This window comes from Orbicella franksi, chromosome 13 (assembly GCF_964199315.1).
Source record: "Orbicella franksi chromosome 13, jaOrbFran1.1, whole genome shotgun sequence".
NCBI lineage: Eukaryota > Metazoa > Cnidaria > Anthozoa > Scleractinia > Merulinidae > Orbicella > Orbicella franksi.
This window is the reverse complement of record NC_138157.1, coordinates 21693521-21712539: the sequence shown is the minus strand read 5'-3', so window position 1 is coordinate 21712539 and position 19019 is coordinate 21693521. Positions and strand designations below refer to the sequence as shown.

The 19019-nt window shown below is 39.2% G+C and overlaps 1 protein-coding gene across 1 annotated transcript; it reads right to left on the bottom strand.

Moving 5' to 3' along the window:
* Window positions 1-1625: 1625 nt before the first annotated feature.
* LOC145465981 (MTOR-associated protein MEAK7-like) lies at window positions 1626-11205 on the bottom strand. The gene is made up of 6 exons (XM_081449756.1): window positions 11009-11205; window positions 7200-7762; window positions 6561-6841; window positions 6024-6142; window positions 5554-5730; window positions 1626-3659 (listed from the first exon to the last, which is right to left on the bottom strand). The coding sequence occupies exons 1-6, from the start codon at window positions 11156-11158 to the stop codon at window positions 3552-3554; spliced, it is 1398 nt and encodes a 465-aa protein (XP_081305882.1). The 5' UTR covers window positions 11159-11205; the 3' UTR covers window positions 1626-3551.
* Window positions 11206-19019: the final 7814 nt, after the last annotated feature.

Genomic DNA, 19019 nt, shown 5'->3' with positions numbered 1-19019 from the left:
GCACGGTCAAGGCCAAAAAAGAAAACAAAAACTTACAGCAAAGAACTTTGTCGAGTTTCATAACCATACCCCTGTAGTAACTATGGTGAGACAGAGACTGGGGCACGATTGAACCAGGCGATCCCTCTCTTTCTGGTCGGTAAGAGACGAGAAGGAACCTCCGTTCATAACCGCACATATAAAGAGGGGAATCTGTCTTGCAAGGTATACTGGCACGGGCAGTCCTTAAAAAAACCGCGTTAACTTCATCGTAAAATCACAGAGATACATTTATTTACTGTAGATCGTTTTCACTTGACGTCATCATGTTCTAAAATCCAAACTAAAGAGCCACCAAAGTTTTAATTTTCACCAGGTATAAGAAATACTAAATTTATATCTGTTCACCTCAGTAGCGTGCTCAGCCCATTGTGAATTTCAGAGTTGTGGCGGTGCGTGACTTAAAACTACGATTACGTTTCTCGAAAAATATATGCTTTTGCCATAGAAAATACATCCAATCAGAATACAGGAAAGCCGTTGTATATTCGACGGTATTACTCGCAACCTTCCCATCATGTGTCGTGCGTATGTCGCATCGATTGTGTTGGCTTATATATTTTCTATGGCATGTTATAAGATAGTTATGTAACGCTCTCTTGTGGTATACCATGGAATGTCCTACTTGTTACTTGTTTTCTCGGTATACATACCGAGAAAACACAATTGACTCGTGGGATATTGCATGGTATACAACGAGAAAGCGTTGCACAACTAGAATTTATCGCGATTTTGAGCCTTTTTAGAAGTTAAAGTATTAGGAAAAGTGCTTAAGTAAACGTTTGTTTGTTGAGTTCAGAAAATCAGTCGCCTAGATAGCCAAAGTAAGTTCAAGATGTTTACACTATTTTCTGGCCGCCATATTGTTGTACCACAGAGTACGCAGCACGTCAACATGGTGGCTCCATACTGGCCTCTGTAAATTTTTGCAAAACATTTCGACGAATATCTGAAGTTTGGGAAAACGCAGAGACCCAAAACTTGGAGAAGTGTCTTCTTAATTTATTTCCTATCACAATTTTTGACTTTACCCCGTAAATGGTTTTGGAATTTTTTTTTTATTTTGGGAGACAGATAAAACGATCTATAAAGTGATTTTCAACTAAGTGTCGTAAAACCAAAAGCAAAGCTAAGTAATCAGTCTAGTCAATCACATCCAGCGAACCAATCAGAACTCGGAGTTGACGCGTACCGCGGGAAAACGTATGCGAACGAGTCACGGTTGCTTTTGGTTTCACTTCCAATTACTTTTCGACCTTCACATGAAAACCGCTCTACAACATTTTTCATTTGGTGAATTGCTGCCAATAAGATTGAAGTTTCTTAATTGGCCATTGTTGATCAAATATTTATCTCACTGCCGTGACAGACGACATAAGCAACCTGTAAGACTCTTCAAGTTTCCGGTGCAAGCAAAATGAATTAGTAAGCAATTTATACCCTTTATACCCAGCCAATTTATACCCAGAAAACACCAGCCATTCTTTGGCAACCAACACAGGTGTTGTAAAAAAGGATGATGTATGCCTCCAGCGCAAAGTTTCTGTGGGATTCAAATGAGCTTATCCCTCAGAAGTGTCTGTTTATAACTTTAAACTTTAATGCCCTGCTGATGATGTGACCACACACAAAATATACAGAGATTGCTTCACGTACATTGTATACTAAAATTCTGAATTAAGGTCGTTTTCAGTTAAAGATTACCTAACTGATATTCAATAATAAATAATATCTCAGCGAATAAATAACTCTTGTAATTAAAAATCGATTTTATCATACATCAAGATTCCTGTAACACTGTGCGTCTACTACTGACAAGAACAAGATGGATGCAGGCTCCTCTAACTAACTTGGACGAGTTTGTTCAGATTTCTTTCATCATAATACGGGATTGACTCAACACTGTGTAGTGTTAATTATTACTCCTGAGGCATTCAATATTCATTGATATTACTTAATTTCTACTTCGGATACTATTTTATACAATAACTAAATTGCTTTGTGAATTTGTCAGGATAATTTTTTCACTTTACAACACTCTCCCCACCCCACCCCATGGAAAGCCTTTCTTCCACACCCACTGCTTAAGATCCCCACCCCTCACATGACACATGTCAACTGATTGTAAAGTGTCAGGCCCCTTTCGTATAGCTTGCATGTATTTAATCTCATTGTTCAAAACTTGAAATTCTATCTCATCATTACTGTATAGAGATCCAATGAGATGGCTACGCGCATGCGCATAATTAGTGCTTTCGGCGCGGACATCATAGTATTCCGGACAAATATGTCGCTGTTTTTTCGCAGATTTCTCAAATTTTTCTGAGAAAAAAGTTGCCCAGTCGGTATCTAATGTCGTTATCCATGTCGGCAACGACGGGGGATCCCTCAGCAACACCCTCGGGCTCAAAAATTAGAACTTGATGGCGGCAGCAAAAATTTCCGTCTGCGACAGCCTGAAGATCGTCCTTAAAAATCAACCAAATCCCGACAGACAAGCAAAATCAGTCAGATCACAACAGCTGTGAATGACTGGGTGACTGTTGCTCCGACTCGGAGTCTCAGAGCCAGACCAACATCGTAGGGAACCTGAGCCAGGCTTATCTACCTAACACGAAATAATCCCCAGCTACTTAGTGAAAAACTACAGAAATAATTGACAATATGTTGACGGATGACCTCTCCACCGACATTAAGAGAGTATGGACACATATTTATCACAACAGAATATCACGCTTCTCAACGTCAAGAGTGCCAGTGAAGAGGTGTGGGACTTGCTCCCACGTCGAAGCCAAAGGATGGACTGAGTGTTTCAAAAAGTACAGGAGCTTTTGTTGCTCGGCTAAGCTTGTTAGCTCTACCCAGTATGGCGAAATGTCAAAAACAAAGTTAACTCTCACGGTTATCATGGATAGCACCGCCCTCCTGTTCAATACGGCCACCACAAGCAGACATCTCTTGGAGCAGTATGATGACTTGATAGGATTCCAATCAAACTTCACTTTACAGGGAAGTAAGTCTTGTTTAATTTTTTCATTTTTTGTCGTGCAAAATCCCATTGAAAGACTGATTATGAAAAAGAGAATGTCCTGGGCAAATAAATTATAAGCTTCCTGGCCCAGGATTGATTTTGGAAGTATTTTCCATTTTAAATTAAACAAATACAGATGCTAAAAAGCAAGGTCTTGGTCTGAAACTATGTTTGTACTTGGATAAAAAGCTGAACAGTAAGACATTCTAAATGCAAGTACGTATTTTCTCGATTAAATCCCTCCCTCCTCTCCTATCTTATTTTTGAGAGCTAAATATAATCACGAATGAATGGATGAATGAAACCGGAATGAACCATACCTAAAGTTTATTATACTTTGAATGTAAATTCCTCGCGGATCTTATGAACGAATCTACCTGGGACACCCGGCGTTTATTCGGCACCTGGCGATTAATCCAGAAAATACAGTATTTAATATTACATGATAAACTTCTATCATAAGATCTCTGTCATGGTTTAGCTAGTCTGTCTCTGGCTCTCTATATCCTTCACTGTGCATCTTCTTGCCCATCACTTCCAAGAAGGCTTTGGCTTCTATCTCTGTGTCCAATACACTCTTTTTTTCCAACTAAAACAGACGGGACAAAATATAGATAAATGAACAAATGAACGAACAAAGGAACAAAGGAAGTAAGTAAGGAAGAAAAAAGGAATGGGAATAATTAAGAACACAGAGAGCTGCAATGTTGTTTATGCCGTTATGTGTTTATCAAGGATACATCACACTGTCCATTGAAATGTGTGGAGTGGAATCGTCAATTGCTGGGTTAAGTATGAAGAAGGAACAAAATTCCTTGATAACTACATTACTTCACTCTCAACTGTCCAATGTTGAAATAACTTACAAGAGAGACTAACAATTATGATCTTGCAAGCGAATATATGAAAGATCATATACAAATATATCTTCTTCTAAGTGCTGGTGCAGACATTAACAAATACTAAAATTAAAGCCAAACAAGAGTTTGATTGTTGGAGTTCAACATTACACCATCCAGTTGATATAGTTGATATATAGATTCAAGTTTAACATTAAACCTCCTAGTATAGTTTTTTACTGTTTTTTAGGAGTATCCAATTAAAGCATTAAAGCAAGGTTTATCAGTCGGGGGTTCACTCTTTGCATATTGAACAGGGCTTTTCTGATCCTGTTGCTAATTGCTTGCGGTTACAGCGGATGCTTAGACAAGGTGATGCTTCTCGGCTATACTTCAGTACCAGTTACAGACGACATCTTGATGGTGATTTTTCGTGCATTGGACTAGAGCCTTCCAGACCACTGCATGTTTTAGGCAGCGTGTAATTTAGCTGTTTTTGGTTTCTTTTACCGTCCTGAATCTTGCTAGTTTTTCATCTGCTATCCACCTAGGTGCAGCCAACAGATGATTCGGATACATCTCCTTCAGGATCAAGGCTTCTAAAACAGCTACAATCCGCAAGAGCTGTTTCTTGTACATAGGCAAGGGCGAGTACCCTCTGTGTGCAATCCATTCTCTCTTGGCTTATTTGTCGTTGACGGGAGATGCTCCAGGCCTTTTGTTTCTGTTTCGTGATGGACGGCCATTATCCCATGTCATATTGTCTTCGTGGTTGCGAGGCATCGTATCATCAGTTGGCATTCAAGGCAATTTTTCCAGCCACAGCTTCCGCATTGGAGCGGCAACCGAAGCTGATAGGAACGGCATCCCAGACCATCAGATCCAAGATCTGGAGCACTGCGGATTCGCTGTCACGACTTTTGAAGCAGCTCGTGTCTTAAGCTGCTAGCTGATCACTTAGTTCGGATCCACCGGGATCTGAAGTGACTGTCAGGCCTTTGCTTGGCTTACGTCCAATCTGAGTGGCTTTTGTCGGCTCAGTTATGTGTGAATGATGTTAGTCTGTTCTCCATGATGCTTCCCTTCATGTAACGAACAAAGGTCATGACAAAGCTCTGCTACGCTAGAGAGTGATAGTTATTTCTGTCTCTAGGCCTTAGTTCTTTGCACTGGCTCAGTCCATGTCAACGCTGCCAGGCTTGGTACGATCTTGCTGTTTCTCGTCAAGCCGACATTTGTTGTGCTGGGCATCGTGATGTAGCCGGCTTTAGTTTCTACCTTTCGTCTGGCTATGGATCTGGGGCGTGGAAGGTTTGGTGGGTCTGGGTCTCGCCTCCACTCTGTTCGCGGGCCTATTGCCCTCCGAGCACCTTGGGGGACAGGGTCTGGTAATTGCCGCACACACGGTTGTCATGGGTACCCTACGCACTCGGCTCAGATTGCTCGTGGCTCGGCACCATTCTCTAAGCTCTTCTTTTGTTGATGAGTACAATTGGAAGCTAAGAAAACATCATTCAGTACTTAAAGCCCTTGATTGGCAACTGAACTCCCTATTCTCGCCCCGTTTGATTTTATATCAAAACATGCGTGTGTCGTTTTTCAGCTTTACATTTATTGTTAAGGCTAACCTGGGTTATAGCTCACCTCATTTTCTGGGGGTACACCGACTCCCCAGACCTCCAGCCTGTCAAGCTTAAACTCTTCCTCTGCAGAGAGTTGTGGGCTGCCATATGTCGTACAGGAGGGTTGACCACGACTATGCCCTGAACCAAAATCATCATCCAGCCAAAACCCAAAGTAGTTAAACTGACCACCCATGCCCTGCAAAAAAAATTCTTTTCATGTCATGATGTTACTCACTATTTTTCTACTGGTAGCAAAAGAAGCATGTGAATTGAACAAAGTATTAATTTTAAAAATCTTCTTCTCAATGGCAAACAAATGTACATGTATAATATAACTCAAAGACAAAATTAAGCTCTGGTAAATAATTATTCTAAAATAAGATACGGGGTGCATATGGTAGTATTGATCTATTAAGTGATAAGTCAGTGATGGGACAAAATAACAACTGTTATTGGTCACGTGAATGTAAATAATTCTGCACTGCTTACCAGTCCATTGGGCATTGTTTGCATGCCCATATTGAGATACATGAAGTTCTCGTTGTAGCCAGTAGGGTGATACACACCCATGTTAGGCTTTACGCTAAACAGAAAGCAGTAGCTATCACCTACAGAGAGATTAAGAATACAGATGATGTGGTTAATTAAAATACGCATTACCAAATACATGTAAATGTTATAAAAGATACAGTTCTTTTACCTTCAATCTTGCAAGCACTGAAAACGGTTAGTGCAAGTGCACTTCAGATTCCCTACCCTTTCATTCCCAGTCTGAAAATGTTTCCATTCTGGGCAGAGCCTCCTCGTTTTGTCCATCATTAAAGGAGTGCCCCCTCCTCCTGGGGTATAGTTAAGGTGTGTGTGTCAAACTGCTTGGGGTTATTCAAGGGGAAGAGGCTTCTCACCAGCGACCACAAATACATGGATATAAGTACCTGGGACACTAATTGGCCCTAAGCAAATGCTCTTTAGGCTTTAGCATATTTTTCCACCATTATAAGCTTAAAATATATAGTATATACTCACCTACAAAATGAGACTTGATAGTCCAACTCATTGAGGCAAACCCTCCAAAGACATGTCCACTAGTGTCTCTGACCACAATTACCACAGGTCCTTGATTGGTTATTTGGTGAATGAAAGCACTGAAGCTCTCACCATGAATCTGAGTTGAGAACAAAAGCCGCCATCGATGTTGCTGTGATGCCGGTAAGTGATGATTAATGAGGACAATAGATGGAATATCCAACAGTGAATCAATTTTACTGAAATCCACTTCAAACTTGCATGGCATTATGATGTGTGACCTGACATATTTAAAGTTGAAGTTTAACAATGAAAAACAAAAATGAAATAAAAAAATAGAACAACAACAAAACTATGTAGCACCTACGTACAAATAAAGACTCAAAACCCAAATCTATCAGCCTCCCCTGGAGGTGTTCAGTTAGTTTGAGGCGTGGGAGGTGGGGGTGGGGAGGGGCACACATGATATTTTACTTGCTATGACTTGCTGTTTTTCCCACTTACCCAAACACCTGGAACAGGTTGTGAATTTGCCTGCAAAACTTGCAACACAGTTTCAGAAGATTATCAGTTGTCACAGAGTTTAATTACGTTGTAGATTACATGCACCACCTTTAGGTATTATGCTGCAGTACTGACCTGTCATACTGAACATGTGCAACTGTCTCTTCACATCCTTCATCCAGTCCATGAGGCTTCTCTTCTAACAGACTCTCCACATCAAGGAAACAAGCTCTTGACACAGCAAGAAACAAATTTTCAATCAGTGGAAACTTACCAAACCATGAGACAACTTCCTCAGGAGAAACACAACTAGGATCTGTTTTCTTCCCTAGAAGATCTTTGATGGCATTTTTGGCAAATCTATGGTTTGCTTGTGCATTTGTTTGCAGCTTCCATTCTGCACCAATGCTTGTCTTCTTTAATGCAATTACATAGGCATCCAATAGTGTTTTACAGAGATCTTCTACCTCTACGCTGGTTACAACTTGATCAACATCAGCTGTTAAGTAGTAAAATATGTGTGCTTTCTCTTCTCTGCTTCTTTTAAAGATATGAGACATGGACACAAAGAAAGCCACCTTTCCCACTTGTCCATTCTGCAGCGGATTTTTCAAAGCTCTACGAGCCCGCTGAATATTGCACATTTCTTTAAAGAAACGGTCAATGATGGGCTCTGGCAAAAGCCATGTCAACTGGTTCTGCAATTGAGCAAAACAAAGTAACATGATTATCATTTTAAACTGACTTGTACTTGTAAGCTCGTACATTCTCATGCTGTGATTTAAAACATGTTTTACATTGAAAGCATTCAGCAGTTTCTTATTCATTCTCTACTGTTTCAGTATATTGTGCAGTTCAAGAAAATATCCATACTCTCCCCACAGAAGGGATTGGAATTTCCTGGGGGGACGGGTGGGGGATTCTGTAAAACCAAAAAATTTAAAGAAATGTATGAAGCTTAACTGGAATTTTCAGAGGGGTGGGGGTCTTGTAATAAATCCCTTCTGCTGGGCAGGTATGGATATTTTCTAGAACTACACATTTACTATTAAAACAAAAGAAAGGGTAACCTGAAAACACTGACCCTTGGTCCACAGACCCCCCACTATGGACTGGGTTCATGGACTACCCTATGGACCCCCTCTACACACAAACCCCAAAAATAAATTTAAAATTATTAGAACAAATATAGACCTACTGGGTGTCTAATAGATAACTTGTGTTCTGCAAAATTTTGAGTGTTATGCTATGCAAATGTACCAGACTTGGGTTCAGGTTCAAGGGCAAGTTACATCATTACACACTGCCATTTCCTTTGTTGTGGCTATTTATGAGAGACCGGGAGGCCTAGAAATTTGTGCCCTTTCCCTCCGCCATTTATGTCCAGCCCATTCTCTTGTGGGTTCATGAAGTCATCCTAGACTTCAAAATTTGCTCAATGGAATAACAGATACAAACAATCTTAAAAGACCCTAACATTATACAACAAATCTTAGGTCATCTTTTGTGGCCAGATTCAGCCACCCATGGAAGGTAAGAACTTTCTTTCTTTTTGCCATTGGCATCTCTTTTTGCAGAAAACAGCTCTCAGAAATTATTTTGGGGGATTTTAAAAAGCCAAGTATGGTACATTTGTATAGCATGACACTCAAAATTTCACCAACACAACTGATCTTTTAGACAACTTGTAAGTGAAATCTTCATTTGTTGTTGGGTGGTCTGTAGAGGGGGTCTGTAGGGGTAGTCTGTTGACCTGTCAGTGTAGTGGGGTCCACAGACTGGGGTCAGTGTTTTCAGGTTACCCCAGCAGAAGACATAAACTTAATAAATTTATAAAATTGCACACCATAAACAAATCGAAACTATAAGTATATTTATTTATAAATATTCTCATCTTGAGTTCTCCCAAGATTTTTTGAGTTCTCTCAAACTTGCACAAACTTGTTTCATGATAATAATGGTAGTAAATACATGTAACTTTATATTAACAAGGAGAAAATGTTCTCTATTTCTGTTACAAGAAGCTGCAAGAAAAAGAATGGAAAATTTACAATATTATTACTTTCATAATTTATTGAAATGTCAATTCTCTTGCTCACAGCATCATTATGTCAAAGCTCATGAACAGAACTGACTTTTAAATGTTGACCTCTGTGTAACATGTATGTATACAAACATAGAGATAGTGGTATATGTATACAGTTAAAGTAATTCTTTAATACCTGTACGACCATTATGTTGTGATAAGCTCTATTAATCTGAGCCAGTGAAATTAGCAATTTTACTGTCAGTTAATATGAAAACTACTTATAACTAATATAATCTTCCTTGTTGGAAATATGCAAAGAGGTGATGCATAAAAAAGACACGTCTAAATAATATATTGCTGGAAAAAGGTCCAGTCAATTTATAATAATCATACTTAAAATGGCTTGGTTGATTTTCGTCTTATAACCATCTCATGATCATAAACATTAACACAATCACCAGCAACTTAAACCTTTATCTTCATCTAGTTTTAAATACGGTTAGATTTTTGGTACCTTGAGGCCACTGATGGTCAGATTAGTGCTAAGATTTAACTGAAACTATAAAATATACTTGTTTATTAAATATTATGACTTTTCCCTGATGTCAAACTGTAAAAGTTAGTACTAAGAGTTTGTTTCACAAGTAAGGGAATATTGACTGAGTTGAAATTATGACCTCCTGAAATAATCTGTAACTTAAAACAAAAGCCGCCATATAACATCTCTAGATTTTATCCAACAAATGATTTTCAGCAAGGCATGCACGTATGTAACTCTGTATGTTAATTGATCCCTTTAATTACACTTTTAAAGATACAGAAAAATAACATTAGCTGCAGCTGCAGAGAGTCATAAACAAGAACAGCTGCTCTTTAGAAGTGAAGTCTTAAAATGATGGGCCTTATATGGGCATGACATATACGTTTACCTCAAGTCAGCATTATATATAACAGTATATCTACTGCATTTCATGCTCTAAAAGGAAAAGTTAAACATTTGTCAGTTAATGTGAGTGCTTTAAAACTTTGTACACTACTGAAAGTAATATATGTTCTTCAGATCACTTTCCTTGTACCACACGGGTTGCATTCTGATTTGCATTTGCTGTACATGTACTCACACAAAAATTGGAAAACGCTGCATTAGCTTGCAATGCAAAGCACTTTTTATTAAATGTCAGGCTGACCTCCTTTGTACCTTGAAAAAGATTTTTAAAAAATTGCTGAGAAAGATCAGATCTATTTACATTTATTTGACAATGTATATCCTATACCCAGATACAACTGGAAATAGCAGTCAATATCGAATGCAATTTTATCTGGAAATCTACTGACAATTCTACCATTCTTGAAATTGAATTTTTTGTGGAAAAGTGTCAAAATGAACATTCTAGTTTAGCTCACGTTTATTCAGAAAACTGTTAAGAACGGTAATCACGGTCCACAAAAGCCAGCCCCCCTAATTAAAATTACATCTACGAATTAAAACTAAAATTTTTTTCGGTACGAAAAATACAGCACCAGGAAAAATGTTTCTAACACTAGTGAATGAGAATGTAGCAAAAACAAAACACAACCTTGTGTAAATAAAATTTGTTATGACAGCAACAGATAAGCCTCAATGATTTCAACTCAAGGGAAACGAACAAAAATACATGGACAGCTGGAAATCGAAGGCGTCAAAACTATTGGCATTAACACAAAGAGCTGCGTCAAAAAACAAGATGTGAACCAATTCAGCTGTCAGGTAATCTACATCAGTATATTTGTGAATTTTACACTTTTCTTTTCTTTCCTGAACAGAAGTCCCTCTTTAGGAAGCGGAAGGATTGCTCAAGTTACAATTTTAACGACGTAATTTCAATAGTTGCTCAAATTCAATCTTATAAACCTTACATGAAGCTGATATCCTTACCTTGAACGGCTCAAGCTCTACCTTCATTATTCCATGCTCGTTCGCTGTAGCCAGCCTGGCGAATAGGGACAAAAGTTGTTGGCGCTCTTTCTCGGAAAAGGAACGATAGCTGTCTTCATACTCTATTCCTCGACTTGCCAAAATTCCCATATTTCTTGTGGAGATCTCACTGAAGTCGCTCGATCTTTGAAATGATGGTGAACTGTAAACACTGCGAGACGTTCAAGGAGATTGGTAACTAGCTTAGTGAACAAGTCACGCAATAATGTTAGCAACGTTATTAGTAACGCAATGGTTACTGCTAACGTTACACGTTGCATAAAATATTGAGTAGCCGAGCCGACAGTGAGGATTATGTTCATAATAATCGACCTTATGACGTACCTGTAATAATTTTAATTACTTCATCAAATAATGTCAATAATAAAGCAATATTATATTAAAACTTAGTGAAAAATAGTCGAAATTAAAGAAAAGACAAAGAATATTTGTTTGACCGAATGCGATCATAAACAAATAACACCAGGGCAAAAATTAGCCTGATCGCAAGGTTTAACTTGATTCATTACAGATTGTTTCTAACACCAGTGGATTGTAGATTGTCGCTCTCGAGATAAGAAAGAGAGCCGAGCCTTACGGGGAGGGGAAGTTTACACAACAAAGTTTTATATGAGGGCGGGAGAGCCGCACAAGGTAGAGGTCCAAACCTTTACACTCTTGATATATGCATGAGGCTAAAATTCTAAAAGCTAGAAAAGAAAAACTTAATTATTACAAAAACCGAACGTTTTCGACTTATTGTCGTCATGAGGGTTTCCCTTTCCCTTTTTATTAACCATTTTTGACAGAAAAGGTAAAGCCTTTCATAAACCATTCTTTGACAGTGCTGTGGTATCCCCTTCGGGAGGCTCCACCCGAAAGGGATACTTATTCCGGACAGAGGGATACATATGCTGTTCAGTACGGGGCTTTTACTAACCTTACAAAACAGTCCACCAGAAAATTCCTAACCTTAGAAGCCCCCAGATCATTTCAAATCCCAAAAGGCCTTCACAACTCCTCGTCACTAATATAAAGTTACAAGATATTTTGAAAGGTTCTTTTACATGAAATAACAGTTTTTGCTACCCTTCTCTATAATATAACTCGTGAAGACCCTACCCTTTTATCTACCTTCAGCATGAAAAAGGAGACCTTATAGTTCATTATAGGAAGTACTTCATTGAAGAGGAGGTAGTGGTGGGGGGGTTAAAGTCTGAACGGCAAAAACAACAGACCCGAAATGTGTTATTTGAAAGGACGTTTGCAAATTAATTCTAGATCTCCTGCTGGGGATGGATTTTTGTATATTTAAAGACGTGAAATCGTGAAAGCTATCCTACATTTGAAGTGTTGTCTTTCCATCTGCAAATAACGACGAAAACTGGATTATCTTCAACTGCAACAGCAGAACATTTTTGCAATCGCTGCCAATACCACTTGTCGTATTTCACGAATTTTCCAACAGTACAGAAGCGGATTCAGCGAGGAGTTCACAAAAATCAAAGTCGCACTTAGGAACCTAAAAATCTTGATGATTCTGTTGACTCCCCTTACATGAATGACAATCAAAATGCAGAATAGTGGAAGATAGCAAAGGATGAAAGCTAAGTAGACATACAACATATTGTTAACAGTCTTTTTATAACGAGCTAGGTTGAAGTTGTGTCTCTTGCTTAGTGAGCGAGTCTCAGATGAAAGCTCTACAGGGGCTACCGCTCGAAAGCGCCCATTTTGATGTCTCAGTGTTAAATATATCTTTAAGTAACAAACCGTAGTCAAAAATAGAAACACTGCTATTATGGCATTAGCCAGAGCGTTGTAAACGATGTGATTCCACAAAACAAATGATGTGCCAGCAATTGTGAGTATCCACAACAGGATCAAAAGGATTATCACCCTTTTCGTCGTAACTAAGATACGATACCGCAAGCGGAAATACAGCGCCAGATAGCGGTCAATGGCTATCCCAGTTAGAGTCGCGAAAGAAATGTATGGCACAAGCCAGTTCACTACGTAGAAGATAGCTCCGATCGTGCGCGAAACTTCAAGCCGGCCAGTCATCGCCGTCAAAACAGCGGTGATGTACAGCGGTTGAACCACAGCACCAACCCCCAAATCTGCTAATGCCAAACTGAACAGAAATACCTTAAGCACCGAGTGGATTTGCAAAGGGGACAATTTCCAAAGCGCAACCATTATGAACGTGTTGCCAAGTACTGCTATAGCTGAGAAAACCACGTTTACTGCAACATCTGCTATGTACAAAGCGAACGGAATATCTGAATCGAAGTAAAGTCCACTTAAAACGAGGGAAAAGTTGTCCGCCATTCTTTTGTATATCAGCGGAGTTTCTTGTCTTGTGTCGACTGTTAGTCACTCTGGGTAATTTGAGACGTTCAGTTGAAAACGATGAGCATTAAGGCACTTTATAAGGTTCATTCACAGTCGCAGTTTCCTTCTCAAACTTGTGACAGGAAATTTGATCTTTCGTTCGCTTGGATTAAACAGCCGACAAATTAAAAAGAAATCACTTGGGTATTGCAATTAGTGTGTACATAAGGAGCATTTTCTGTTGATTTTGATTATAGCTTATGTTCTAGGAGGAAATTGGGTTTTAGGAAAGGAAACCATTGAAGATTCAAATGATGAAGAAACTGTAATAACTTAACCCAATGGTAGATGGTAACTCACTCTGTCTTACTTTATCAACACTGACATTAGCTTACTGACAACGACCAAGTTGCTGTTTTCGATTGAACAGGGGTCTGTGTACCACATGATTTCTGAAAAGGAGGGAAATTGAGAAAACACACGATTATTTATCTGGTTCTTAGATGTTAACTCTGGGGTGGATAGAGGATTTTAGGGGGTACGAGATACGGACCGCCGAATGCGGTCCCCTGTAGGGGGGGGGGGGTCCGAGGGCATCCTCCCCTGTAGAATTTTTAAAATTGAGGTCCTTGGAAATGCGGTTTCCCGCATTCTGAGCCAAATTCAGCATGTTATATAATGTCTCTCTTTTTTAATTTAGGGGGTCATTGACCGAACCCCCCAATCCCCCCTCCTCTTTGATCCGCCCCAGTAATTGCTGTCAAAGCTTCATTCACGGTATTGCGGCCTTCAACGTTTATAGTCTTAAAAGCAGAACTTCAAGGATTTTCTTTTTTCAGGTGATATGTTAGTCGAGGAGAAGCGCGGAAACGGCCAGAGGAAAAAAACAAACGATCATTTAATTTCGCGATTGTAAAACATCGCGAACTTAAGCCTCGCGAATAAAAATCCTCGCGAAATTTACCCAATTTTGTAAGAAATTTACATTAAAAAAAGGTCATAAAAATGATCAACAACAACATATACAGCTTGTATATTGACATAAATAAAAAATAATTAACTGGTAAGCTCATACATACATTTTGCATCTTGTCTTGTGATCCGCAATAGAGTTAATTTACTTGCACGGATATGAATATATCGAACATTATGGAACTTCAGGACAATATACAGTTAATCTTATCTTGTTCCATGCAGCATAATTAATAGCTGGGAATGACTGAAACTCGACAAAGTTCTTTGTCCTATGTTTTTATTCTCATTTTTGGCCTTGACCGTGCACAAGACGCAATAGTTGTTTACTACTGACCGAGGAACTAACCAATAGAAACGTTTTGGTTACGTAATCATGCATAGTGTATGAGCGCAAAACAAAAGATTGTGCACGGTCGTGAACTTTCCGACGTAAATCCTTTCAGCTTTGTTTGCTCCTTTGATGTTTGCCGGGCTTCATAACCATTCCCCTCTATTAACTATGGTTCCAGTTTGCTAAGAAATTTTTTTGCCACTTCTTCATTTTCCCCTATCGAAGTTGCGAACTAGTAAAGCCTCGCGAAATACTCTAGCAAAAATCGCGAAATTAAATACGAATAAAGTAGAATCCAATCATTAAATGCCGAACAAATCGAGATACTGAATACTGGCTTCTCACAGGCTGTCAGAGTTTTTAAGCGAGCAGTCTACATTGCTATCTATGATGATCTATTGCTATAAACAAATAGTTACCTTTGACGTTGTTTTTCTTACTTCAGAACTTTTGCCATGTTTGACTCCAGATTCATTTTGATGCGAACAGGTGTTTCAACAGTCGTAATGACGAAGTTGAAGAACTGTCGGAGCTGTAAGTCCGCTAGTTGAAACAGTTGACAGATGAGAAGATTGGAAAGAAGTATATATAAATATAGTGTACACCTTTAATATCATTTGGTTACCATAACTTATACAGTATTTCTGGCATCTGTTCTAGGTTTTGTTATTTCAATTTGTCTTTGCAGAATATATAATAACCACATGGCTGGCAAAATTAACTCAGAGGTTCACGATTCCCTATTCCCTAGCCTGCGTAGCAAGCCGGCATTCCGGTAAGAACAGCTTTATCCACATTTTGGCCGCGCGCAAATTGGCGTGACAGGTGCTTGATCTGTACAGAGTCCAATGCGCTGAGTCTCCTAGAATGTCAGTTTTCCAGCTCTATAACGAGCTTTTGCAAGTGGGTTCCACGCAACTGTATGTAAGCGGTATTCCATTTCGTCATGATCATACAGCACTGGCTATTCCTTTTCGGTTGTTTTAATTGCATTTATCTAAAACGAGTGGACTCGTTGATATATAATATGACGAGAGAATAAGTTAACCATTTAACAAAAAACTCAATTTGGATGTTAATGGCCATCCTTGGAAACCCAGGGGGAGTAACTTAAGGTGGGACCACGGGCTCTTCCAGCCGTTCTTGAAAACGTTTGCTGCGTTTACTTCGCCGGTCTCGTTCCAAACAACCGTCCCTGGGTCTCCATGGATGGATGGCAAACGGCAATACTATTGTGGTCAGTTTCCATAATTTCTGACCGAAATGTTCATTGAAACGGACTACCATTTGCCACTTCAAGTTCCTGGCCTTCTGTCAGTCTCGACCGGTATGCACGGCTACTAAGCTCACCTTAAGGTGCTGCGAGTAAGTTCTGTCAGAAGCATATCACCTCGAAGCGTCTAAGTTCTCTTTATATGTTCGGAACAATGCTGGGGTATTTTAGCCGACCAATCAGAACCACGGAATGTTTTTTGCCCAAATATGGAATCAGCGGATTGAGGTAATGGCGGCCTTTTGCAGAGAGGCTGTTTTCAAAACCACTTAAGAGCGACAATTCGAGCCGTAAACCATCTCGGGAAAGCGCTGTCGGAAGTTGATATTGTCAACAGGGTCTGCAGAAAGCATGAGGGAGCTTTTTCTGATTACTTTGAGTCAAACTTGGCTGATAAAGTTGTAAATCTCGAATCGAGTGTGTTGTTTCGTGCCTTTCGTGGACTCGTAAAATGCTACAGTGATACCTTTTTGATTTATTTTCCGAGAAAGGGAAAGGTAAATCATATGATAAATCTGCTGTGCTTCACGTAAGATGGTAGTAGTTTGTTCGTCAGGTGTTAGCTAGCCAGGATGAGTGAAATCGTGAAGGAGACGCCGTTGCAGGGTAAGGATATTGTATGTTTAGTGAATGTCACGGCAGAGAAAATGAACATTGTTGAGGACAATGTTTCGGTTTTAAAGCTAGGTTCTGGGCCGGTATTGAATATAAATAAAGCTTACGGCCCCTAGAGAAAATGGAGGATCCTGAAAAGAGGAATATATCTTGTTTTGGACGAAACGTAGACAAATGAAATCTGTTTGTGCGTAAGGTGGAATTAATTCCCTTCTTGCGGGCATTTGCATGTTTGGAAACGTTGCAAACCAAAATGGATTTCAGTTGTTTAATTTGGTGGAAAACTCCTCAAGATTTACGGTTCTAGAACTTAGCAAGACAGTACTCATCCCAGATGGTGTTTTGGCTACAAATGCATTATTATAATTTCTAATCTGAAATTCAAAGTTTTATTTCAACCCATACACTTACATCCGTTGACATGATGTTGAGATTTCTTCTAGCTATGCATGAACACATGAATTGTATAAATCAAAATGGCTTTGAAAACTTGAGCACACTTATGACCTTACCTTTTTATACCACTGAGTTGCAAGGATGTTTCTTTTAACTGAATTGCCAAGTGCTATTAGCAATAAAACAGCAAAAGACACCATATTTTGGAGGCATTGTAGGGCAAAATTATAAGATATAACCGAAAGAGCCTTAGCCTGATGATGGTAAAACAGATGCCATTATAAGTAAATTTGTCATCGTGAAATGTCCTATTTTAAATTGTCTTGCTCCTCAAAACTTGTTCCATTTACATTTCACTTGTAATATTTAGTTCCCAATGATATTGTTAGTAATTGGAAGATTACCTCCAATGGGTACAGTGAATTAGCATTGAAAGCATAGCTCATGGTTTCATTGTTAGTCCTCATGTTATACCTCTCCTCATAATGAAATCAAGCCAGTGCAACTGTAGCTGTCAATAAATCGTTTCTGTCGTTAAATCATTTCTTTTGTTTATGTCCTCTAGGCCTCACTATCAAGCTGAATTTTAATATATTGAAAGTGGCCTACTGCAACTGAATTCCTTATGACCAAGTTTAGTTGTATATTATCTATACTGAGATGTTTTGACTAAAATGACCAAATTGTAACAAAATTTGGAAATAAAAGCAGAACTGATACAAGTCTATTCTTGAATACTCGCAGTAGCTCTTAAAATTGGAGATCACTACACAGTATGCCCCTTTGTTAGTCAGTTCATTAAGTACTCTGTTTTGGTCAATTACATACTGTAGGTTCTAAATTTGATATTGTAGACATGCTGCCACTTTCCTTGTTTGATAACTACAGTGTAGATGGAAAAAGTTAAGTTATTTCTTGGGAAATACAGCTAACATGTTAATCCCAATCCCATAGTCTTTTAAAATACCAATTGGTAATTTAGCATCTGCTTCAAATATTTTGGCTGGTTTAGAAGCAGACTTGGGAGGGAAGGGCTGGATTGAGTGGCTAGCCACCCCTTTATGGAGAAGCAAAAACTAGAAAAAAGTCAAAAATATTGTGGTTATGATTATCATAGAAAAAAGGCAAACACTCTGAAAAGGTACCTAATAAGTCATTGCAATTTCTAATTTGTGGCATTGCTATTTCTGGTGTAATAGTTTTCGATAACATGTAGGTCTCAATTGGCAAAAAGCAAGATTTTGTGGGCATGTCCCTGACTCGTGTCCAGTCGTCTCCATATAGCACACAACAGCGTGTAAGGTGGAACAGGGGATTACCTACCCATCTCACCTTGCGCTCCCCTTCTTGGTACCATCTCTCCCTGCGCTGTATCTCTCCTGTATGAAGACGAGCGGGCACAAGTCAGGGACATGTCCCATTAATTCTGCAACCAGGGTTTGTGCGGGTCCTGGAAAACCTGGAAAGTCCTGGAATTTTATTGTGGCATTTTCCAGGACTGGAAAGTCCTGGAAAAGGGCTACTGGTCATGGAAAGTTCTGGAAATCTGTTAAACTCAAGTAAAAAAATATGAAATGTTTGGCAGACAGTAAGGAGAATTAACATTAAGATCTTGGGAGTGAAAGGGTTAATGTGAATTTTAGAGTCCTGGAAAAATAAATCTGAGTCCTGGAAAGTCCTGGAAATTTGTTTCTGAAAAAGGGTACGAACCCTGTGCAACCCCAAGGTATCAGCCACCCCCACCTCCCCCACCCCCTCCCTCCCTCTTCCAAAATCCTTGCTCTACCCTTGCTGGTTCTGTTTTCAACCTTTGTGTGAATGAGAAAGATTTTGCCCCCACTACTCATCTGGACACACATAGTGATTAAATTGGGTGGTTTGCACAGCGAAGCACCAAAGCCAGAAAAGAAATCCCTGAAAAACCAGCAGGTGGAAAAAATAAGGAAAAGTGTGCCCCTGACCAAGGTAGTGGTGCCACCCTTGAGGTTTTGGGGTATCCTAATTAAATGTAGTATACACAAATGTAGTAAACTACAGTGATGTAATAA